The sequence below is a fragment of the Myotis yumanensis genome, unplaced genomic scaffold (assembly GCF_028538775.1).
Source record: "Myotis yumanensis isolate MYYU_CA2020_CCGP unplaced genomic scaffold, mMyoYum1.0.hap1 SCAF_3, whole genome shotgun sequence".
NCBI lineage: Eukaryota > Metazoa > Chordata > Mammalia > Chiroptera > Vespertilionidae > Myotis > Myotis yumanensis.
The window spans coordinates 12,147,858-12,173,370 of NW_027223754.1; the positions used below are offsets into that span (position 1 = coordinate 12,147,858).

A 25,513-nucleotide genomic window follows, 5' to 3' on the forward strand; every position below is an offset into this window, starting at 1 on the left:
GAACCGAAGGGGACATGCCTGGCTCCCCAGGGACTGACCTCCCGGGCCTGCTCCAGGGCCGCGGCCAGGACACGGTCCGGATTGCTCGTTCACTCTTTTGAATATCACTCCTACCTTCTTCCTCTCGCTGGTTATGAACCATTTGAGAAATAAGAAAAAGAGTAAGGTGGGCAGATTGTCATAGATGTAATTATAGATGAATTATGATGACAGGACTTCATCTATAATGATGGGTGAGTTTTAGACGAGAGCTAGTTTGAGGGACAGAGACTTACTGACCCACTGTGTCACTGTAGTGCAGAACAGGGCAAGCCTGACCAGGCCACCTCCCTCCCCCCTTCTACTGTGGGGACAGGGCCTGCTCCTGGGGGGCAGTGGGGAGCTTGTGCCCTCTGTGGGCAGGGCTGGGACTAGGGTAGGAGAGTGAGGCACTCGCCTCAAGTTATGAATTTAAGGGTGCCCCCCCAAAACCTCAGTGCTCAAGATAAATAATTTTTAGCAAATCATTTTTAAAAATCGCTATTAATGCAAGAAATCCATGATGAACAAAAACCAAAAGTTTAAATAAAGGCAGGGTCAGTATTACCAACTTTTCTCCTCGTTCCAGGCTTTAGTGTGTGGCTCAGTGGGGCACTGCTCCTCATCCCTCTTAAATGTAGTGCCTGAGACAAGTAGGTACCATATGATTTCACTGAGATGTGGGATCTAATGAACAGAATAAACTAACACACAAAATAGCCCTAGAGAACCACTAACCACTTTCTGTCTCTACAGACTTGTCTATTCTGGGCACTTCATGTAAATGGTACCACATAATCTGTAGTCTTTTGTGATTGGCTTCCTTCATTAAGTATAATGTTTTAAGTTGTAGCGTTGCATCCATGTTGTATGAATCCATATTCTATTCCTTTCTGTTGCTGAAGAATATGTCAGTTGTAAGGTTTACAGCATGTTGTTATCTGTTAACCAGGTAAGGGACATTTGGGTTGCTTTTACTTTTTGGCTATTATGAATAATGAGAGGCCCGGTGCATGAAATTTGTGCACTGGGTGGGGGTGGGGGGGTGTCCCTCAGCCCAGCCCGCACCCTCTTGCAGTCAGGGAGCCCTCAGGGGATGTCTGACTGACGACTGGGAGTGAGCCTAAGCTGGCAGTTGGACATCTTAGTGCTGCTGCGGAGGCCGGAGAGGCTTTTGCCACCACCGCTGCTCTCGCCAGCTGTGAGCCTGGCTTCTGACTGAGCTGTGCTCCCCCTGGTGGTCAGTGAGCATCATAGCGACCAGTCATTCAGCCATTCAGTTGATTTGCATATTAGCCTTTTATTATACTGGATAGGATACTTCTATTCAGAATCATGCTCATTCCTGTATAAGTTTCTGTGTGGACATTTGTTTTCATTTCTCTTTACTAGATACTTGAGAGTAGAGTTGGTGTGTCATGCAGTAACTCTATTTTACATTTTTAGGAACTTCCAGTAGAGTACCTATTTATTAAGAGTCAACAGTTTTTGCCTGGCTGGTGTGGCTCAGTGGGTGAGTGTTGTCCCATGCACCAAATGGTCACAGGTTCAATTCCTGGTCAGGGCACATGCTCAGGTTGCGAGCTCCATCTCTAGTAGGGAGTGTGCAGGAGGCAGCTGATCAATGATTCCCTCTCATGATTGATGTTTCTAATTATCTCTCTCTCCCTTCCTCTTTCTGAAATCAATTTTTAAAAAAATTTTTAAAAATCAACTTTTTTTCAACTCTGAAATGGGATGAGTTTGAGGTAGAGAATGAAAACGGGGAAAAGAGAGTGCCAACTCCCTATCGAGCATGTCAAACTGCTGCAAGTTTGACATGCTTGCAGATTGTCACTCATCTTCCGCTCCTTGGCAGTGCCTGCCAGGTCTGCCTGGTGATCACCCTCCAGGGAAACACAGGGACCCTCTGAAAAGCGAAAAGGATATCATTACTAATTATGCTGGGACCACAGGCATAAGTTGGGACTGTCTTAGACAAATTAGGACCAATGCTCACTCTTTCAACCAACAAGAAGGAAACTGTTATCAGATTCCTGTTTCTTCTCTCTTATGACGAGTAAGATTCACCGAGAGTCGAGAAGAGGCATAGAAAATGTGAAGTCAGTCTCCGGGGCAGTGTCTGCCTTCCATGGGCCCCATGCCCTCAAATGAAAAAGCATTTTGAAAAGGGGTGATACTTTAGCTAATGATACCTGAATGACCCGCATCCATAGTCGTAAGTTCTAAACGTAAAAAACAAAGTGACTGAAATGAGTCAAGTGGTGCCTTGTTCATTTTTCTAACATTTCCCAGAGTTAAATATTTTATTTCTTCCAGGGAACAGCTTCAGAACATCTCAGACTAAGGAACTCTCAACTGTGCTGAGAAGAACATCGAAGATGGACAATTTTTCCTTCCCTCTCATTGGAAAGGATTTAAAAAAGAACTAAAGTGGCAGAGGTTTTGAGTTCATCTTCAGGATGAATGAATTTAGTTCAGGAGACAAGCCAGAAGACGACCTGCAGCCCTTATTTGTCAGCGACAAAAATGGAAACACTTATGCATACCACCCCAAACCAGCACCTCCGCAGAGCTGTTCAGCAGGCTGTTGGCATTCTGCCAACCCAGACGACATGGTGATGGATTATGAAGCCAACGCTGCTGCGGACGGTGGTGAAAACATGGCCTTAAACCCCCAGTGTGTCGAAGAACTTGATCACCAAAAGGCTCCAAGTGATTTCTCTGGTCCCGCACACGCTGTAGTCACAGGGGAGCCCAGGTACCCGCGTAGCTGCTGTCATTCCCTACGGTCCCCTCAGGGCCAGAGTGAGGAGACATCTCCGCCTTTTGCGTGGGAACCCCAGGAGGGCGACTGGAGCTGTGCAGACTGCCCAGATGCCTTGCAGCTAAACCAGACCTTTGACATGAGCGTGGATAACGCAGCCTGCACCTTTGCAAAACACCACGCCGTGGGAAAGAGCCAGTCTTTGCACGCCTCTGGGAGCCTGCAACCAGCTGGCAGGAGAAGTGGAAATACATCTCTATCCTGTTCCGTTCGCCCATCTTCCCAGTCTGATAAGACACACGTGACAGGGACGAGTTATGATAGAGGCGTCTTTAAAAGCCCGGCGGCCACAGCCTCAGAGGCTCAGGGCACAACGTACACAGCGTTTCCTGAGGTGCTGATGCAAACTGAGGCTTTCGTTCCAGATGCTGGAAATGCCTGTCCGTATTCTTCAGGAAATGTCACCAGTGAGTACACAGATGGGCCACAGCAAAGACTAGTTGGAGAAAAAGAGATACACGCCCTGACACCAGTTTCTGATGGCATGGATGTTCCCAGCGGGTCTGCAGTAAAGGAGTTCTTTTGTTTATCTAACGATGAACCACAGAGTGAGACACATTCAGCGAGCTCATATGGGCCAAAGGAAATGGGCCAAAATCTAGGAGAAACAGTGTCTGGTTGTCTTATCGATGACGAATGCCCTTGCCTGGTGCCAGCTTTTGATAACAGCACAGCCCCAGTGCTGTGCCCGGAACCCAAAGTCACCGGGGCCGAACACACACAGATTGCCCCCCATGAAGAGGACCTGGAAATCCAAAATCATACCATAGAACTGGTCCCAGGTAGCCCCCCTGGACATTCACTTGAACTGACTTGGGATGAAAACGATATGGTCATTAGCGCAAATGATACCATTTGCATGTCCACGCCAATCCCCAAACCCCTGAATGCAACCTTTTTTGTTTCCCCCGTCGAGGCGACGGAGAAATGTAGTAACCTGGAGAAGAGTCACCGAGAGCTTTCTAAACCGAACCTAGGAAAGCCAACCACCAAAGCAAATACCCCGATAGGCAGCAAAGTCAGAAAGAACAAAATCATAAGTTACCCAAGACCGAACTTCAAGAATGTCAAAGCAAAAGTGATGTCGAGGCCTGCATTGCAGTCCCACGACCCTGCTTTGTCAAAGGTCACACCCAGACCCCAGCTGACCAGTGCCTCCTCATCCCCCTCGTCAGTGTCTTCCTCGAGACAGTTGACAGTGCTGAGCAAAACACGGAGATCCGACTTGAACGCAGACACAAAAACAGAAACCCCAATTAACAAGACCCAGAAGCAGCAGTTGAATAAACTCATCACGAGCCAGGCTGAGCGTGTTGCAACTCATTCTAAAAATGCTTCCCACAAGGTTGCAAGAACAACACCTGCCCTGAAATCGAATCGGGAAGATGTTGACAAAGCCAGTTCTTCTAATTCGGCTTGCGAGCCTGGGTCCGTGGCTTCATTTCTCCAGAAGTGCAGGGGCCTGTTCTCGGTGACCATGGAAAGCCCGGAGTGCTTGGAAATGACGTACGTGTCCAACATCCAGAGGATTAGCCCTGAGGAGAAGGGCAAACAGGAAAATGGGGCCCTTCTGGAAAAACAAGACCTAAAGAAGGACATTTTGAATGAGACCTTTGAGTATGGGTCTCTGTTTTCGGTAAGTAAGATTTTTGCCTGCTTCAGGGAGTGGTGGGGGAGACTCGGGCTGTATTAGCATCTGGTTACCCACTAATTGTCAATCACATTGCAGAACTAGGTGTCCATTTGCTTTCAGTTGTTAATACGCTATCCAGTCATCCTTTCTCTTGTCGGTACATTTTCGAGGGTTAATTGGAAACCTGCACATTGGGGAAAAGAAATTCCTGAAGCTTAGTATTTTGAATTGAGTATTAATGTTCCTTTGGGTATAATAGTAAGCTAGAAGAACCGGCTACTTTACTATTTTAGTGTAATTCGTTATTTGAAGTGACACATCTGATTGTTTTCTATCTATAGGGAAAAAAGGCTTTTTTATGAACTTTAAAATGTACTGGACCACAGTTTAGGAAGGGCTGGGGATGCTGGCACAGTATCAACATGGAAATAGTACCTGGTCTCTTGGTGAGGAAGCAGGTCCAGGGAGTGGGGTCCTCTCCGGTGAGCAGGAGGACTCCGGATCTTGCCTCTGATCGCTCATGTGACTTGGGGCCAGTCATCTTTTGAGGGCCGCCTTCCCCCCCCCCCCCCGCCCCTCCCCGGCAAGGTGATGACTGAGGTCTCTTGCAGCCCGAACATACTTGATTTCTGGTACATTAAATAAACCCATTTTCTTCTTATAGTAAAAAACTGTGTTTTTTCTATAGCAACTCTCAGATATTTGGGGGGAGGGGAGAGGACTTTATAGTTCCATTTTTTTTAATTTAAATTTTTTAATATATATATTTTATTGATTTTTTTACAGAGAGGAAGGGAGAGGGATAGAGAGTCAGAAACATTGATGAGAGAGAAACATCGATCAGCCGCCTCCTGCACACTCCCCACTGGGGATGTGCCTGCAACCAAGGCACATGCCCTTGACCAGAATCGAACCTGGGACCCTTGAGTCCGAAGGCTGACGCTCTATCCACTGAGCCAAACTGGTTAGGGCTATAGTTTCATTTTAAACAACAACAAAAAAGAATTCACATGCAGTTCAAGGATTCCGGAGTTAGACATGGTTTCAGGTTGTAGCTCCATCATTCACTGGCAGAGGGACCTCAGGCGGTTACTTAGTATCCACGAGGCTCCGTTTTCCTGATGGAAAGAGAGGATACAGGTGACAGCTTATGTTGTGGGAATTTGCTCTTGGAGGAAGGCCTAGGCGCTCATCTCCAGTGTATAGAACGGGAACATTTGTGGGGTACCTGCTGCATGCTACATGGAATGGTGACTGTTGGGATATAGAAAAGAAAGACACAGCCCCTGGCCAATCGCATAGTGGTTAGTGCAGTGGGTAATTTTTACTTATTTATTTATTTTTAATCATCACCCGGGGATATTTTTCCATTGATTTTTAGAGTGAGTGGAAGAGAGAGAAATATCTGTGTGAGAGAAGCACATCGATTGGTTGCCTCCTGCACGCACCCCAACCAGGGCCCAGGCCGGGGAGGAGCCTGCAACTGAGGTACGTGCCCTTGGTCAGAATCGAACCCAGGACCTTTGGGTCCACAGGCTGATGCTCTGTCCACTGGTAATACCCAAGCCAGCTAGGGCTGCAGCGGGTAATTTTAGAAGATAAACCAAAAGGGTATTAAGTACTGAGGGTATCATGGGCTGCTGTGCCGCAGGGGTCAGAATGGGGTGGTGGTGAGGGGGAGAGTAGTCATGGAAGGCTTCTTGGGGGGATACTGTGTTAGTTGCCAGCTGGAGCTTAAAGGGCAAGCATGCGTTGGGAGGGCGCTCTGGGTGTAGGGAATAGCATGCACAAAGATGAAGAAACACGGTATCCCCATGCAGGGGACTCCAGGCAGTGAGTGTGACGGGAGCCAGGAGTGCAGAGCCATAAGCAGTAAGCTGGAGAAGACGGCAGGGGCCGACACGTCTGATAGGGCTTGGCTTGCCTTGTCGGAGGCTGACTGTACCTGGAAGACAGAGGGAAGCCGCTCTGAACCTAATTTGGACTCTAGAGAGACTGCCTTCGTGGTGGAGTGCAAGATGAATTGGGGGCTGGTGAGACCAGAAAGATCCTGAGGATGTGTTTTCAGTAATCCTGCCAAGGAATGATGTAGGCCTGCCCCGAGGTGGGTGCCATAGAGAAGGCCTGCAAGGTCATTGGAGAAGGAAGAGGATGCCATGGAGAGGGGTTTAAGAAAGAAGCACCTACAAGAAGCTTTTATTGTTTAAGTTGGGTGTCTGGGAATGTTGTGGTGCCTATGGGAAGAGGGATGTTCTGAGATGGATGGGTGAAGTGGGTTTACTTTTAGAAACTGCTTTCTGTTCTTCTTTTGTAAAATAGAATGTGATGAAAGCATCCACCTTTGTAGGGTTATGAGGATTAGATGGGTTGAGGCATGCATTTCGAACTTAAAATGGTATTTTTCATCCTGTAAGGACTACATGTGGACCAGTAAACCACAACCACATGATCATTGTCCACATTGTTGGGTAGCGGTGCCTGAAGGATGCCAAGTGGGCAGGTGCAGATAGAAGCTAGATCTCTGGGAAACTCCAGAGAGACTGCTCGCTTGGACATGCGGACTTTGGACATGACAATGTATAGGAGGTTGAAACAATGCACACAATCATCTAGGGAGAGTACATGGTGAGAGAAGAGAACAGGACCAACTTAGGACCCTCATGTTGGCTATCCCTGAAAGACTTAGAAGAACAGAATCCAGAGAAGGAATAACCAGACAGGTGGAAAGAAAACCAGGAAGAACCGTGTCGAGAAATTTAGGAAAGTTGGACTCATCGTCATCAGATGCCACAGAGAAGGCCTACAAGGTCATTGGTCACCTTGGGAACAGTTTTGCCGATGGGAGCAGAAGGCAGATAATGATGATTTTAAGAGACTATGAAGAGCTTTAATTTCTTCATGGGAAAAATGAAAATTAAATATTCATCTGGCATCTCTGCTTAGCCAAATTGTTCTTTTTAAAAAGATGGATGACCAACATTTATTTCTCGCCATTCTGGAGGCTGGGATGGCGTAGACAAAGGCACCAGCAGATTCGGTGTTTAGTGAGAGCCCTCTTCCTCTCCTGTAGCCTCACATGGCAGGAGGTGGCAAGAGAGCGCTTAGGGGTCTCTTTTGGGCATGAATCCCGTTCATAAGGGTTCCACCTTCAAGACTTAATCAACTTTCAAAGGCCCCATGTCCAAATACTCTCACATTGCAGATTTATGAATTCAACTTATGATTTTTTTTGGGGGGGGGGGCTGCAAACATTCAGTCTATAGCAATATGTATATGTGTATAGCTAGACATATGTGTGTATGAATATATAAAGATGCATGTATATGTGTGTGTATATGTATGTATAGAAAGATATATAATGTTGATTTGAAGGAACTGGCTTATGCCACATGATGGTGGGGGCTGACGAGTCTGAAACATGTAGAGAAGGTTGGGAGGATGGAAATGGAGAGAAGAGTTGATGTTGTCGTCTTGAGTCTGAAACCTGCAGCCTAAAAACTCAATTTGATTAACCAATATCCTCCCAATAAATTAAAAAAAAAATTTAAAAAGACAGCACCATAGAAACGAATTGTTTCGTTCACGTAGCTAACACCACAGGGAGTAGCGTGGGGACGGTGTGATCTGAACCCCCATTTTAATTACTTTCTTCGCAGGGTTCTGCTTCCAAAACTGCCACCCCCCGCAGGGAGGAATACGCCCAAGCCCGACGCCTCCAGTCTGCGGATAACACCTGGTCCGAAAGCCAAAGTGGGCCCTTCTGCTTCCTGCTTGAGGTGCACCAGCAACAGCAGAACGCTCAGTGCTGACCGGACCTTATCTTACCAGAGGATCAGGCGTGCGGCCGGTTCTGGTGAGCATACCGTACTGCAGCGTGCCTTCTAGCAGTGTATGAATTATTCCCATGGAAAGTTAGGCGTGTCGGAAAGCGGAAGGGCAGGTTTCGGTTTTAGAACAAATGCGTTCTGTCATGAAGCCTTTACCTTTGTGGACTAGCATCGTACCAGGGAAGGTAGGAGAAGTCAGGGACATAGCCACGTACAGGCTCAGTGGGGAGAGATCTATGTGTACGAAACTCACTCACAAGCCATTCAGAAGCATGCGTATAGAGATATATAGCCAGCTACCTGTTATAGATGAATCATTAAAAAAATTTTTTTAAATGGTTACGTGCTTAATAACACTTAAGTGTTATATGCTAAACTTACAATGTACCCTCACCACATGTGAAAAGATTAGCCTTTAAAAATATTTTCACTGTAAGATGTTTTAGAAATTTTCAGAGCAACTAAGAAGTTAAGCCTTTCTAATAGGAACTTTTATTTCTGTTGGTTTGTATTTTAGAAGTAGTAGTTTTTGAGAGCTTCAAGAGTAGCTAGCTGTGAAGTGTCTTACCAAATTTGGCAGATGCACAGATTTCTCTGAATGGAAGGCTACTCTTACAAATCAGACCAGGAGTTGCCTCTGTCGTAGGGATGGAGACAGAAAGCCATGGAAAATACCCTGCAGGGAACACCCCTATTGTAACAGGTAGGACCTTGAGCAAATGAAAGGCATGTCAGAGAGATTTAGAGGTTTCCTTATAAAAAGAGCGACTATAATTGAATGATCTAAAAAAAAAAAAAAAAGTGCCTCTAGCATTGTGTGTTCACACATGTGAGAACACTTTACAGAAACTAACAAACCAGCCAAAACCCAGAGCATCTCTGGACATCTCCACACCTTGGTATCTATTTTCCAGTTCTGTTATGAAGCAGCCTGGGTGAGAACCTGTAACGTGCAGGAGGGTTTTAGGGATGACTTACTTAGAGGCAGGCCTGGCACCAGGGTGCTGAGGTTCTGTGGCACCGACCCAGGAAGAGGTATGGGTGGAGGAAGAAAAATTAGCAGTGCCTTCATCCTTTGGGAGAAAAGCAGAAGAGAAGTGACAGAAATTTGGAGAAGTACCAATCCTTATTTTGTTTTTTGTTTCTTTGTTTTTGTTTTTTAAAATATATTTTTATTGATTTCAGAGAGGAAGGCAGAGGGAGAGAGAGATAGAAACATCAATGATGAGAGAGAATCATTGGTCAGCTGCCTCCTGCACGCCCACTACTGGGGATGGAGCCTGCATCCCAAGCATGTGCCCTGACCAGAATCTAACGGAGACCTCCTGGTTCATAGGTCACTTTGCAACCACTGAGCTACACAGGCTGGGCATGAGCCTTATTTTGGATATTGCCACGGACGGGGAGTTCAGGCATCAGTGAGATCAAAGCCTTGGTTCTTACTGTTGTTGCTGCCAGACAAGGCTCATGGAGTTTGCCGGAGGATGGGGAGACCCCTTCCTGCTTGGATGTCAGGAGCGCCTGTGGGTTGGTGGCCTAGAGGTGCCACACCATGGCAGCCTGGCCTGTGGTTAGGAGCCCTGGGTTCCAGGATCACTCTTGCACCAAGAACTGCCTGGGCAAGTCCGTTACCCTACCTGGCCTTCAGCCTTTGTATCCGTGACATGTGAGGGTTTAAGAACGTGCGGCCCTGTCAACTTTTGTAGTCATCTTTTTAGGGGCAATGTGGAGCTCACCCAGTTTTCCGAGTAGTGGCTACTGCTGGACCACACGATGCTCAAATCCCAGAAAACCTGAAGTGCGCATGCTTTTAAGAGATGTGGCCAATATCCGGGATATACAGGGGTGGGCAAAAATAGGTTTACAGTTGTGAGTATGCAAAAGAGTTTATTCTCAAATTATTATTTATTATTATTAACCTACTTTTGCCCACCTCCATGTTTTACAAGATGAGATTCTTTTATGTAGGTGATGGGTCCCATCAAATCATTTTTAAGGCCCTTTACTGTATACTGTATAATGGCAATGCTGTAAAGAGAGAAAAATAGGTCTGTTTGATTTTAATAAAAAGAACTTTATTAAGCTTTTATTAACCTGTATAAACAAGCATGATAACTAAGTTATACATTCAGAGTTTTCAACCTGAGTTAAACACGAAATTATATTTTACTTGGTGGTTTCCCATATATAAATGGGAAAAAAATTTAATGTAACCAGATGCTGTATGGGTTTGCAGTGAAAGACTTGATTATGCTGTGTTATGTTTTTAAAAAGTTAACAGCAGCTCACTTGTTTGGATGCTCACAGTACATGGAGCGGTGTTTGCTGTAGGGACAGGAAACTTAATCACCGCAGACTGAAAAGTAGAACAGAACCCAGGAGCAGAAACAATGTGCCCTCAGATCACCGAGAGCATGTTGCCATTCGCTGTACAATGACGTGTTTGTGTATTAGAAAATCGAAACCAAATGGACATCCTCTGTACTCATACAAAGTTACTGCACTGAAAGGTAAGCGGCAGGAATGTTCCAGCTGACCTGGGGTTTCAATGACTCCTTTTAGAGGACGAAGCCAAAAACCAGGCCTGGAGTTCAAATAGCCACTTTCTCGAAGCGGTAAAGTGAGTATGAGAAAGAATTGGAATTAAGCACCATGATGCTCTTCCATTGGGGAAAACCAGGGCATTTATACGAAAGCAGATTATAAGGGATTATAACAAAGCAAATCACAAGTGCCCGTTGCTTCTTTGGGGGTATGTGTGTGTTTTAACCACTCAAATAGGATGAGATAGTGGGGGAAACTATTTCTAATAATAATTATGCCAATGATAGCAGCTTACGCTTCTTAAATGCTTACCAAGTTTCAGGCTCTGTCTTAATCATCTCACCTACAAATTCATTTAATCCTCACCACAGTTTTTTGAGGCTTACCCCCATTTTACAGATGAGGAAACCATCACAGAGAAGTTAAACAATTTGTCCAAGTTATGCAGCTAGAAAGTGGCAGGGGTGGGATTCAGCTCAGGCCATGGGCTCTGCTTCCATACTCTTAACCCTCACGGTGTAGCCTAAGAAACTCTGTTATGCCCGGCCGGCATGGCTCAGTGGTTGAGCATTGACCTATGAACCAGGAGGTCACAGTTCGATTCCTGGTCACGGCACATGCCCTGGTTACAGGCTCGATCCCCAATGTAGGGTGTGCAGGAGGCAGCTGATCAATGATTCTCTCTCTCATTGATGTTTCTGTCTCTCTTTCCCTCTCCCTTCCTCTCTGAAATCAATAAAAATATATTTTAAGAAAACAAAAACAAAAAAGAAACACCATTAGGATGGCCACGACTTTCGGTCAGTTAGAATTCTTCTGCCCAGCTGAATGGTTTAGATCCTGTGGCATTTCTCTTTTCAGGCCTTTGGCTTAAAATCTAAATCCGTTTATCATGATGTAAATGATTTTACATGGTTATTGCACATTAATGCCACTTAGTAGGCACTTCATGATCGATTCAGGCGTTTTCAGAGACACATCTGCCAGCACTTTCGGGGGTGATACCAGGTTGTAGATGACAAATGTGTGTGTTCCTTCTGATAGACCTGCAGCTCCCCTTCCAGGGACCAGCCTGAGCCAGGCAGGACGAGGGAAGTTGTACGGAATGCACTCCCTTCCCTGTGTGTCCTTTACCCTGCCCGGGAGGGCCGATGCATTCGGATGCAGCAAGCACAGAGGATGCAGCAACCACAGAGCGCCACGGGGCTGGGTGGGGTGTGGAAGAGGCCCCTGTGTACTCTAGGACTCTGGGGAAAAGAAGAATGAATGTTCAGGGACCCGCCTCATTATGCCAGAGCCTAAAGAAAGGCCTCAGGAAAGAGCTGGTCTTTAGTTTTGTTCTAGAGAAAGAGAAATAACATTTCAAAAGAATATACTTTTGTTTTAATTCAGTCTCTTGTGGGTTAACAGGATAAATTCCTCTCAAACAGGAGTACATCCCACCTGTAGTGACTTGCCTGTCCTGTAGGTTTCTCTTCTTTCACTCTCAGTGGTTTCCTTCCCAGTTGCTTTTCTGTATGTAAACTGATTTCTGTGTATTTAGTGTTAAAGGGAACTGAAATTGTTTCCATTCATTTTATATCATTTTAGCCTTTTCTAGGCAAGAGTTTGAGAGACAGAGAACAAGCAAAATTACGAGAAATGTATTCACATGCTTACATAAATTCGTTATTAAAAACCAGGAATGATCACCTCATACTTATTCTAAATGCTAACTTTAATGTGTTGCCCCTGGATGTTTCTATATTTGTATGCAATTAAAACACTTCTTAAAGAATATATCTCAAGGTTTCTTTCCATAAAAAATAACCGTGGTGATGTGTTTTGAGTGCTTATGAGGTGCCAAGCCCTGTTCTAAGCTTTCCAAATGCATCATTTTATTTAATTCTTACTGCTCATGCGGTACGGATACTATGATTACCCCCTCTCTACAAATGAAGGCGTTGAGGTTTCGAAAGCTTATGTAACTTGCCCCACGGGGCCCAGTTGTAATTGGTGGGGAGAGAGACAGACCAGACAGTCTGTCCTGAGGTCTCTGCTCGTCACCTCTACTGTGCACGTGCAGAGGGAGGGCCCTTCCACACCCTCATTCCTTTAACAAGCAGCAGCTGAGCCTGCTGTGCTGGGAGCCCACGGAGGTGCTGGGAAGGAGGCAAATTCTTGCCCTTGCAGAGCTTGAATTCTAGTAAGGTGAGTCAGAACACCAACCAACACGATGTTTAGTGTGTAAGGTGGTGGTAAGTGATGAGGAGAAAGACAGCAGTGACGGGCGTTAGATGTTTAAATAGGGTCGTCAAGGAAGGCCTCGCGAGTAGGTGACATTGGAACCAACCCCCAAAGGAGGAGAAGGAGGGACACACTTGGGTGTCAGATGGAAGGACTTTGCCGGCAGAGGGAACAGCGAGTGCAAAGTCGAGGTGAGGCAGTATGGGTGGTGCTTGCGGGTGCTGAGCTGAGCTGTGACCAGCATGTGAGGTGGGGGCTGGGGAGTGGGGAGGAGGCCCTGTAGGCACGTGGCAGACAGGCGTGTTCTCTTCCTTACTGACGTCATCACTGGAATTCTGGATGGTTTTGCAAGCATTCTTACAATTCTTCTCACTTGGCAAGTACTTCTGGGGAAGATTGCTTTCTGGAGTGACTCCAATTGTGCCTACTGTGTCATCACATAGTCTTATTTTTCTGCACCCATGCTCTTAACTTCCACGCTGTAGTCTTATTTTTCCATGCAAGAAACGTTTCGGGTGTCTGTTATGTGCTGGACAGTCAACTGGATTCTGAGGGTACAAACAAGGTTGGTGCCCTTTTAAAGAGCTCACTAGTTGGAAGGTGAGGTGAAAGAGATATGTAAGCCAATCATTTGAATTCAGGCTCTTCATTCTTCAAAACCCAGCTGAACTCCTGGCCTCTGTGGTACTTTGCATTTATCATTCTCTACTGTAATTATTTTCTTACATGTCTGCCCTCTACAAAACTGTGAGATCCATGAGGATGGAGTCCAGGTCTTAGTTATTTTTATATTTCCCAGTGCTCAGCGCAACAGGTGTTTACTAATGTTGACAGCTTGATCGGAGTGGAGACTTGTATGAAGTTCTGTGTGTTCACAGTAAAGGGAACCCCAGTAACTCAGCCTCAGGGAAGACTGGAGAAGAGCCGTGACGTTCTAACTGGCCTTGGAATGTTCCTGCAGGAGTTGGCCAGGCATGAAAGGTTGCTGGCATTCCCAGAGGTGCAGATTAGAGTCATGAAAGAATATGGTGTGTCTGGGGAGTCATCATGCCTTGAGCAAACCGTGTGTTGGGATAAATGATAGGTGAGCCCCAAGGGAGGTTAAGGCAGAGCAGTTCTAATAGTCTGGACACAAGCTTGTAAGAATCATACCAGTATTTGGGAATCAAAAGCAGATGAAAATATTAGAAGATGTTTTGGAGAAAGAGGGCCCATGAGTGGTGAATAATCCCAAGTGTTTCCTCAGTTTTCTCGTTCCTGTGACCATGAAGTGAAATAGGTTTTTCCTAATAGAGTAGCAAGAAGAGGTGGCCAGGAGAAGGGTGGTTTAGTTTGAGTCATGTTAAATTGCAGAGACTGAAGACTGAGAAGCACCTCAAGGACTGTGTTCATGTTGGAGGTTTAAGACAGTAAGACTGTGTGCAGTGGTTCCCAACCTTCTGGCCCTTTAAATACAGTTCCTCATGTTGTGACCCAACCATAAAATTATTTTAGTTCCTACTTCATAACTGTAATGTTGCTACTGTTATGAATCGTAATGTAAATAGCTGATATGCAGGATGGTCTTAGGCGACCCCTGTGACCCACAGGTTGAGAACCGCTGGTGTAGAGGATCAGGAAGCCTCTGGGGAAAGAGCTGATGAAGATAGGAGCTGGGATGACTGACAACCAGGCCATGGGAGGGTCAGAATGTGTCCAGTGCACCGGTAAGGGAAGAAGGGAAGGCAGCAGTGTGTAGACACACTAGTAGATCCACTTGGAGATGAAGCAGTGGTTTTAAGAGTGAAGATTCAGAGTAGCAGCTGTGGATAATGGGCTGGGCAGGTTCTTCTTTCTCGTGTTTTGCAACACGCGTTTATGAGATTAGGTGATTCTTTCAAGTGAATTTGTGCAACTTTTATGGATTTGCTTACTTTTGTATGCTTCTAAAAGGAAATAAACTTAAGATGATGATCCACTTGGAATCTCAATGACCTCATTGTTCAAAGCTCGTGAACCTGGGCTTCTAATGAGCCAGGAGGCTCCTCACGTGCCTTCCTTGTTTTTGTTAGGAATTCTCCGGGCGAGTGCCCGGTGAGCTCATTCCCTACCGGGCAAAAACATGTGCTGGTGAACAAACATCTGAAGACCCGTGTTCATCTTCTTTGTATGGTGGCTCCAGAAAGGATGCAGCCCCTCTAAATCTTCGGGTGTTGCACCCGTAGTTGCGGGACCCATGTTCCCAGGCCTGTGACTAACGAAGTTATTTTTGCTTAATCTCCACCCGAAGCAGCAGACTCTTGTGAACACGCTTGCAGAGGCAGGTCCTGACAGTGTCGCCGTGAATGCTATGCTGTCAGCAATTGAAGGCATCATGAGAACCTGGCTTTATGGGATGCTCTTGTTTCTCTGTCAAATCACGGCCCGCTTTAGACTTGCTATGCTTTGGTTGTGACTCACTTGTACTAACTATTGTGACTTTGTCTTTTCAGTTTACTCTTGAATTTAGGCCAGTGGTGATGACAATGCAGAGTGCAGTTTCTTGTACCCTACTTCCATAGTATTGCCCTGGAATGTGGAATATTGAAGTCACATTTTGCAATATGTAAATGTGGGGTGTTACTGAAATGTTATGTTCTTGAAGATAATTCATTCACTCGACAGTTTGATAGTATATAATGTGCAAGTCTTACTACAGACCCTGAGGAATCGTGAGATGGGTAAGATATGGATCCTGTCCTCAAGATATTATCAGTGAATAGGGGAAATGACAAGTTTGTCCCTCATTACATATTTCCCTATAATACTAAATATATATATAGTATATATTATATAGTATATACTAAATATATATATATATATATATATAGGATTTCAGAAGAGAGTAGATTCCCAATACCAAAGTTTGCTTAAATTCTTTCTTGTTATAATATAAGCAATTCTATACCATAATAAAGGCACACCCTTACAGATATAAGCACCAGTCTTGGTTTAGTGTTGATGCTTTCTGCTGTTTAATTTTTGCCACTGAGACCCCAGAAATAAAAATAAGAAGGATACATATGGATTTGGGTATTTTTTAGGACTTGGCTGGTGCACTGGGGAGTAGAAATGAAGGGGCCGTTAAGGTTCAGAGTATAGAAAATAAAGTTTGAGGAAGTCAGTACAGATGCGTGGAAATAAGGAGGAGGGCAGGTGGGCAATTAGGACCCAATGCATTGGTGTTCTGGCGGTCAACATAAATAATAAAGGGGTCCAGGTGGAGCTCAGGCTGGTCCATGGCAAGAAGGGAACATGGGGCATTGTCCCAAGCAAGGTGAATCTTATTCTACCCCTCTTGTATCTTGGATTTAGCTCGTCAATTTGGATAGCTCATCAGGTTTCCACTGCCCTCTTTCCAGTAGGAAATTTAAAAAGTATAGTACTTTAAGTGACTAGTAGGAAGAAGAAAAATCACCCTCGGTCTCATCATAATCTCTGACTATTCAATGCTTTTCTTTTTGCATATTCCCATGCACACATGCTTACATATATTTAATGGGGATAAACAGTTCCTGGTATTTTTGAGTGCTCTTATCTAATAGACAGTAGGCACCTGATTAGTTGATTGAATTTTCTTTTTCATTGAAAAGGTATGGTACCTATTTTCCTCAATTCTTAAATTCTTACATATTCTTGGTAACATGATTTTAAATGGCTGTATAATATTTCATCTTGTGAACATGCTATGATTTATTTCTTCAGACTTCTTTACACATTGGGTTGTTTCCAGTATTTTTCAGTGTATTCAACAGCTCTACTAGGAAGAACTTTGTAGTAAGTAGATAAGCAGGTCAGGTAAATACCTTCCTTTTGGTGGAATCAGAGGGGGTAGCATTTTAAAGCTCTTGATACAAGTCGCCAAATCATCCTTTGGATGCAGCATGAAAGTCTGTGCTCCTGCTCTGAGCATGTGAGGATTTCCCAACACCTACATGAGAATTTTGACATTTCTAACACTCTTGTCAAATATTCCCTCTTTAGGAAAAGTGTGAACTGGTATCTTATTTTAATTGGAATATGCTAGGTACTCAAATATGTATTGAATAAATGCAGATCCTATGGTCAGAGTGCTGAGGTACAGAAGTGAATATAAGATCAAAACATGCCCTTCTTCGCGGTTGTCGTTTTCAATCAGGAGGGAGTCTCAGACTCTGGGCTACAGATCCGGGCGAGTCTCTAGGGACCCAGACTCAAACGGGAGAAGCAGGACTGTCTGGCTACGGTCCCTCCGAGGTTTGCAGCTGTTGCTGGGACAGAGAGGCGGAGCCCCTGGGGACAGACTGAGAGCAGCCATAGCTGCTCCCTCTACCCGCCCTGTTGAGCCCGCCTCGCCCAAGCCCTGCGCAGAGCCATTTGCTGGATTGCCTCAGGCAAAGGCTAGATTAGCCCCTCCCCAGAGGACTGAAGTTTTCCCACAGCTGATTCTCACAGCCAGTCGGCCTGGTGGTCAAATCCCTCTAGTATTAACTACAACAATTAAGGCTTAACTAGAACAAGACTGTGCACAAAGACCACAAGGGGGTGCACCAAGAAAGCATAAAAGATGCGGAGACAAAAAAACATGACAGAAATGGAGGATATGGAGCTAAAAATCGCAATTTTGAGGGCTTGCAATAAACTTGAGCAGAGCCTCACGAAAACTAATGAGACCCTCGATGCTACGATAAAGAAATTAGGAAGTAAGCATACACGGACTGAAATAAAGAATATTATACCCAATAGCAGACCAGAGGAGCACAAGAATCAAACCAAAGATTTGAAAGCAAAAAACACCCAACTGGAAAAGCAAAATGAAAAAAGAATCCGAAAGTGTGAAGATAGTGTAAGGAGCCTCTGGGACAGCTTCAAGCGGACTAATATCAGAATAATAGGAGTGCCAGAAGATGAGAGACAGCAAGATATTGAAAACCTATTTGAAGAAATAATGGCAGAAAACTTCCCCCACCTGGTGAAAGAAATGGACTTACAGGTCCAAGAAGCACAGAGAACCCCAAACAAAAGGAATCCAAAGAGGACCACACCAAGACACATCATAATTAAAATGCCAAGAGCAAAAGACAAAGAGAGAATCTTAAAAGCAGCAAGAGAAAGAGACTCAATTACCTACAAGGGAATACCCATACGACTGTCAGCTGATTTCTCAACAGAAACTTTGCAGGCCAGAAGGGAATGGCAAGAAATATTCAAAGTGATGAATACCAAGAACCTACAACCAAGATTACTTTATCCAGCAAAGCTATCATTCAGAATTGAAGGTCAGATAAAGAGCTTCACAGATAAGGAAAAGCTAAAGGAGTTCATCACCACTAAACCAGTATTATACGAAATGCTGAACGGTATCCTTTAAGAAGAGGAAGAAGAAAAAGGTAAAGATACAAATTGTGAACAACAAACATGCATCTATCAACAAGTGAATCTAAATATCAAGTGAATAAATAATCTGATGTACAGAATGAACTGGTGATTATAATGAATCAGGGACATAGAAAGGGAATGGACAGACTATTCTTGGGGGGGAAAGGGGAATGGGAGATGCGGGAAGAGACTGGACAAAAATTGTGCACCTATGGATGAGGACAGTGGGTGGGGAGTGAGGGCAGAGGGTGGGGCGGGAACTGGACGGAGGGGAGTTATTGGGGGGGGGGGAAGAGGAACAAATGTAATCTGAACAATAAAGATTTAATTTAAAAAAACAACAACAAAAAACAAAAAAAACATGCCCTTCTTGAAGGTACATTCTGGTAGAAGTGACAGACTATGTACACACAATGAAGTCTATAGGATGTTTGATAGTGTAAAGTTCTAAAGAGAGATGAAAAATACTAACACCAAGAAAGGGAATGTGCTGTGTTGGGGTGTGTAGGAGAAGAGAGGAGGGAAGGGGGAGAAATGTTGGTTAGTGTGGCCAGGGAAAGGAGGCTTTTGAGTAAAGGCTCGAGGGAGCCACCCATATGAGTGTCGGGGTGAAAAGATACCAGTCTCAGTGGAAAGACCCTGAGGTGCAGTTTGACTTGTGCACTGGGAACAGCAGGGAATGAAGGAAGGAAAAGTGAAGTAGGGGAAAAGTGAGGGTGGACAAGCAGTGGAGAGCTAGAACAGGTAGAATCTTGGGCTTTTAACCAAATTGACTTAAATTTCCACTGGATCACTCTGATAGCTGCATCGAGAGGACATTGAATTGAGGTGAGGACAGGGTCAGTGAGGAGGTGTTGCTATAATCATGGTAGGAAATTGTGGCTTCTTTGACCAGGGTTGTGGTGGTGGGAGGTGGTCAGATTCTAGATATGTGTGTTGAAAGTAAAGCCAACGGAGATTTGCTAAGATGAAATTCAAGGGTGAGAGCAAAAGAGAGAGTCAGAGATGACTATACACATTTTGGTGTGAGCAGTGGAAGGATGCTGTTGCCACTTACTGAGATGGGGATGGATGATGAAGACACAGATGTTGGAAGGTATATATCGGGAACTCAGTTCTAGAGAAATTAAGTTGAGATGAGTAATAGATTATAGACATGAAGGTGTAGAGTAGAAAGTGGATATACAAGTCTAGAGAACACAGAAGAAATCTGGTCTTAGGGATATAAATTTGGGATTCATTAACATTTGGATGTTATTTAAAGCCACTGGGTTGGATGAAATGGCCAAGAGAGTAAATATAGAAAGAACGTGTCAAAAGCACCCCTGGGGACCTCCCTGGAGTACTACAAAGTCCCCCTGGAGTACTCCCAATCTTTAAAGGGCTAGGGAAATGAGGAAGAATTAATTACAAAGGAGTCCAAGAAGGAACAGCGAGGAAGGTAGGCAGGACGTTCATCATGAGTGGTGTTCTGGAAGCCAAGTAAGGGAAGTGTGTTCGAAGGAGAAAGAAGAAATTGACAGCATCGAATGCTGTTGACAGGGGAATGTGGTCATTAAGAACACAATTTGTCTTTTCAAAAATTTTATTGTTCAATTACAGTTGACTTTCATAGTTTCAGGTGTACAGCATAGTGGTTAGATAATTATATGTTTTATTTTACAAAGTGATCTTGATATTTTCAGTACCTACCTGGCACCATACTTAGTTATTACAATATTGTTGACTACATTCCCCTTGACTATTCTGTGATTACCAATCTGTACTTCTTAATCCCTTCACCTTTTTCACCCAGCAACCAACCCCCCTCCCCTCTGGCAGCCATCAGTCTGTTCTCTGTATCCATGAGTCTGTTTTGTTTCTGTTTTGTTTCTCCATTTATTTTGCTCTTTAGATGCCACATATAAACAAAATCATATGGTATTTGTCTTTCTATGTCTGACTTATTTCACTGAGCATAACACCCTCTCGGTTCATCCAGGCTCTCGAAAATGGGAAGATTTCATGAAGAACACAATTTGGGTTAAACCAGAAGGTTGTGTGTGTCGAGAGGCAGGCAGTTCCAGACTTAGTGATTCAATCATGTCATCTTTCTGTCCTTCCACTCCTCCTGCCTCAGCATGCTGCTTTCGTCAGTGACTTTTCAGTTAAAGTATGGTCGCTAAGAGTTCCACGTGTTAAGTGCTCCTGCTACCGTGTCCAGAGGCTGAGAGCAAAGGACAGCAGCCGGGCGAGAGCTCCCTCCTGACATGCCTGGCTCCGTTTATCAGGGAGGAAAGACCTAACTCAGCACCTCATCCCCTAGTGCTCGTATCTTGAAGTCTTATTGACACAGGTTCGATCACATGGTCACCCCTAACTTGAAGAAAGGTGGGGGACACAAGTATTTGGCTTTTTAGAGCTTTCTATAGAATGTGAGCAATGGAAATGGGGATTAGGAATGACAGTTGGGGAGTCAGGAAAGATGTTAGATACAATCAGGTTAACTTAAAAGTATAATGTATTGACTATTTTTATCTACCCTTTAGCTTAGAGCTTTGCTCACTTATATTTTGGGGCAGATGATTCTTTTTTGTTGGTTTGATCTCATCTGTTGTCCTTTGTCCTGTATTTTACTCTATGCCCTTTTATTTCGCATATGGTGGTGGTGTTTTTTTAAATTTCCCATTTTTATAGTGTCAAATGCATCTTTTCCTTTAACAGTTCCTTTGTTTTTATGCTTAACAAGACCTTTACTGAAAAGGAAGACTGATCTATACTTAATTATTATGCTTAATTTTTATGTTTTAAACCCAATTCAAATGTTTTTTTGATAGTGAACACTAGTAGTTAATAGTCATACACTACTTACTTTGGACCAGGGGCTGTTTTAAGCATTTAAAAAATATGAACTCATTTAACTCTCATAAGAACCTATGAAGTACCAGTATAGTTACCCTCACACCCCTCACTGGGGATTGAGCCTGCAACCCAGGCATGTGCCCTGACCGGGAATCGAACTGTGACCTCCTGGTTCATAGGTTGATGCTCAACCACGGTGGCTCTAGATTTTTGACTTTTAAACCCTATACCACACTGCTTCTCCAATTTTAACCTTTTAAAATGCAAATATCTTAATACCACAAATGTCTTCACTGATTTGAAATACCTCCCCTTATCCTTTTCTGAATTTTTATATTTCTGAGACTTATACACCAGTTTATTAATCTGTCAGTATAGTTTTATGCCAGTAGTACACTTTTACTAGTTTATATTCTATAATAATTAATAACACAAGTTCTTTCACCTAATTTTTAAACTTTTTTTTATTGTGGTAAGATATGTATTACATAAAATTTACCATTTTAACCATTTTTAAGTGTACAGTTCAGTGGTATTTAAGTACATTCACATTGTTGTACAGCCATCACCACCATCCCATCTCCAAAACTTCATCTTCCCCAACTGAAACTCTATCCATCAAACACCGACTCCCCATTCTCCCTTTCTTTCAGCCCCTGACAACCACAGTTCTGCTTTCTGGCTCTATTAATTTGACTACTCTAGGTACATCATATAAGAGGAATCATACAATATTTGTTCTTTTGTGTCTGGCTTATCTCACTAACCAGAATATCTTCAAGGTTCTTCCATATTGTAGCATGTGTCAGAATTTCCTTTCCTTTTAAGGCTGATCAAAATTTCATTGAATGTATGTGCCACCTTTTGCTTCTCCATTCATCTGTCAGTGGACACTTGGGTTACTTGCACATTTTGGCCATTGTGAATAATCCTATGAGACATAGGTAAACAAATATCTCTTGAAGATCCTGCTTCCGGTTATTTTGGGTCTATACCCAGAGGTGGAATTGCTGGGTCATATGGTAGTTCTATTTTAATTTTTTGAGAAACCACCCTACTATTTTCCACAGCAACTGTACCATTTTGCTTTCCTACCAGCAAAGCACAGAGTTCCAATTTCTCCAAATCTTCACCGACACTTGTTATTTCCTGTTTTGTTTTTATACTGGCCATCCTAATAGGTGTGAAGTGGCATCTTCTTGTGGTTTTGATTTATATTTCATTAAGAATGACTAATGACATTGAACATCTTTTCACGTGCTTGTTGGCCATTGTATACCTTCTTTGGAGAAAGGCCCATTCAAGTCTTTGGCCCATTCTTAAAATCAGATTGTTTTATTGTTGAGTTGTAGTCCTTGCCATTACTTTTATGTTCCAGAAATTTTTGGCCATCCTTAACTTATTGTAGACTAATTTAAATTGTTTTAAAAAATTCTCATTACGTCTAATCAATAAATAAGAAATGCTTTTACAGTAAAAGGGAGCTTTTGTAAAAGGACCAAATGTTGTTTTTTAAAATGTTCTAAGAAATACCTTTCTCTGGGTAATTTATGAAGGTTTTCATGTGCAATTTTTATCAAATGATTCTTTTTTTGAAAAAAATTTTTGCCCAATTCCTCCTTTAAAAGCAATCACATGTAAATTTAGATTGGAATGGCATTCAATTAATACCTTAATTCAGGGAAGAATTAACTGTATTTTCACTTACACAAATCTTTTATGCTCCTCAGTTTTGTAATTTCTCATAATACTAGCACTTTGATGATTTATTTATAGAAATAGGATCTTTTCTAATTTTCTTCTGGTATATTGGAAAACTGTTGTATAGTATTTTGTAAGCATAATATCAGGTTTATTTAAACAGTTTTTTGACAATGCTCTACCATTGAAGATAAATTTTTAACATATACATTAGTGTTAATAAGAGAATTTGGTCTTTTTGGTTTGAGAGTAAACTTGGAGCCACAGTTTTGAGTTGGTATAAATTATTTATCCCATATATTATTGTTATTTTTTTATCCCTTTGGGTAGGCTTAGTTTAATCTATATATATAAAAGCCTAAGCGACCGGCCAACTGACCGACCAGCTTACAGGCCAGTAGGTATGATGCACACTGACCACCAGGGGACAGATGCTCAACACAGGAGCTGCCCAGCAACAGCAACTTTGCAGAGTGCCCTCTTGCACTCCGGGACCCCTCGGGGGATGTCAGACTGCTGGTTTTGGCCCGATCCCCGAAGACCAGGATGAGGGACCCCCACCGGTGCATGAATCCATGCACCGAGCCTCTAGTTTATAATAATAATTTCTAGTTACTGTAGATAATTACACCCAAGGTCACTTTCTCTAGAGAGTTGTGTTTAAAGAAGCCAATTTTCATTATAGCTATAAACAGATTCTCTCTTTTTTTGTTGTTGGTATTTTAACTACTTTTGTCTGTTTATTTGGCATTTTCTGGTTCTGATTCTAGTAGTTAATGGCCCTGCTACTTGCTTTCCTTATTACTATTCATTATGTTTTACATAACAATACAATAATTCATATTTTAAAACATATATATATATATATATACATATACACATGTATTTTTTAATAGGTCATTCATATAGTACTGACCTCAGCAGTCTCCTTTTCGCTGTCTAGTTAAAATTTGCATGGCCCAAGCCCTGGCAGTGCATTGGCCTCCTAAGTTGTCTCCTTGATTTCACATGCTTCCCTGCAGTCAGTTCTGCACAATGCTCTCCCGTGACCAACTTCAGAAGCAAATGCTAAGAAAGCTGCAGTGCCCCTGCCTCTCCATCTTCCCTCCAGTCCCCACTGCCAGCCATTAAGGTCTGAAGTTTTTAGCCTGGAAGTTATGCCATCTTTAACGATTGATGCCTACTGCAAACTGTCCTCCTCTCCAGCCTCATTTTCTTTTTCTTCCCCAAGATACCTGTGCTCCTACTAGGCAATGCAAGTCACAGAACAAAATATTTTAATGTGATGCGATACAGTGTATTCTCTAGTATGTAATTTCTGTGGAAAACGTTTGGTAGTGATTTCTATAGTAAGATGTCAGGCGTTCCTAGCATCCTCCCTATACATTTGTGCTTTGCCATTACATACAGTTACCATAGTATGTAAGCAAGTAATACCTGTGTAACACAACTCCATATATGAATCCATTGTCCAGATTTTTATTAAGATGATCTGTGTCTTCTAACATAGGTAATATAGTAGTCAAGTTTTTTTAAAAATTAAAACTCATGAATTTTATCAAATGTAAAAAGCAGCCACTCATTCTTTTTAGTGCCTAATGGCCTCATGAAAAATGTACTCGTGCTAAAATCCTTCTTGTCTCGCTGGGAGTGCAGAGATGAGAACTTGCTTTGACTGGTAGGTGTTTCTGTGGCTTTGGAAACCTCTCACGTTAGAGTGTTTTGTGAGGAGTGTGGGACCCACCTTCTTTCCCAGGCTTTTCCTTAAAGAATGGAGGAGGCCCAACGGAGCTGAGTGATTCCAGTGTGAACCTGTGCAGGCCCTGGGAGCTTTCCCCTAGAGAATGAGTCATTTGTAAGTGTCAGAACAAAGGAGGACCATTTAGACGTTCGTTCTTTAGCTTTAATTTCTAGTCCCAGGAAACACATCATTATGGTATCATAAAGAATTTTCCATCATAGCCATAGAAAAACATCAATTTTAGGTGCTGGTTTCTTCAATTTGTTTCTTTTTCTTAGTAAAATTAAAAGAATTAAAGAATACATAAAGCTTACAGATGTGTAGGAATAAAAATAATTATAGAGTCTACTTACATTAAGTATTTATCCATTTTATGCTTTCTTGGTTTCTTTGTCTCAAGCATCTTTTAAAAAGGGGGTAGGGCAGGTCAGAGGAATGATAACTGGGGAGTACGCTTGCTTCTGGTGCCAGGCTGTGTGTTGGAATCAGGGTACAGGTCTGTAGTAACTCCAGGGCACACTGAGGAATGTATGTGAACCTCAATCCTTTGGGAACAATGCTGTGAAACATTCCTTTCTGAAAAATAAGTTGATTTTTCTAAACTTGTTGAGTCTTGATTGCATGTGGCTGCAGCCCAGGAGTTTTCATAGGTAGCTTGCCCAACCTTGTTCATTGGTTTCGATGATATGACTCATCAGAAGGATTTTGCTTAAAGGGCAGCGATTTGATGAATTTATATTCTAAAAACCTGTTTTTTTTATACCTCCAAAATCAAGTAA

The 25,513-nt window shown here is 43.2% G+C and overlaps 1 protein-coding gene across 1 annotated transcript in view; it reads left to right on the top strand.

The window, feature by feature from the left end:
- The window catches only part of MTUS1 (microtubule associated scaffold protein 1), a 128,383-nt gene that overhangs the window by 37,199 nt on the left and 65,671 nt on the right, over positions 1–25,513 (top strand). The window contains 3 exon segments of the mRNA XM_070408281.1: positions 2,338–4,481; positions 8,135–8,158; positions 8,160–8,331. Of these exon segments, the coding sequence (XP_070264382.1) occupies positions 2,481–4,481; positions 8,135–8,158; positions 8,160–8,331 (2,197 nt within the window). The 5' untranslated portion in view covers positions 2,338–2,480.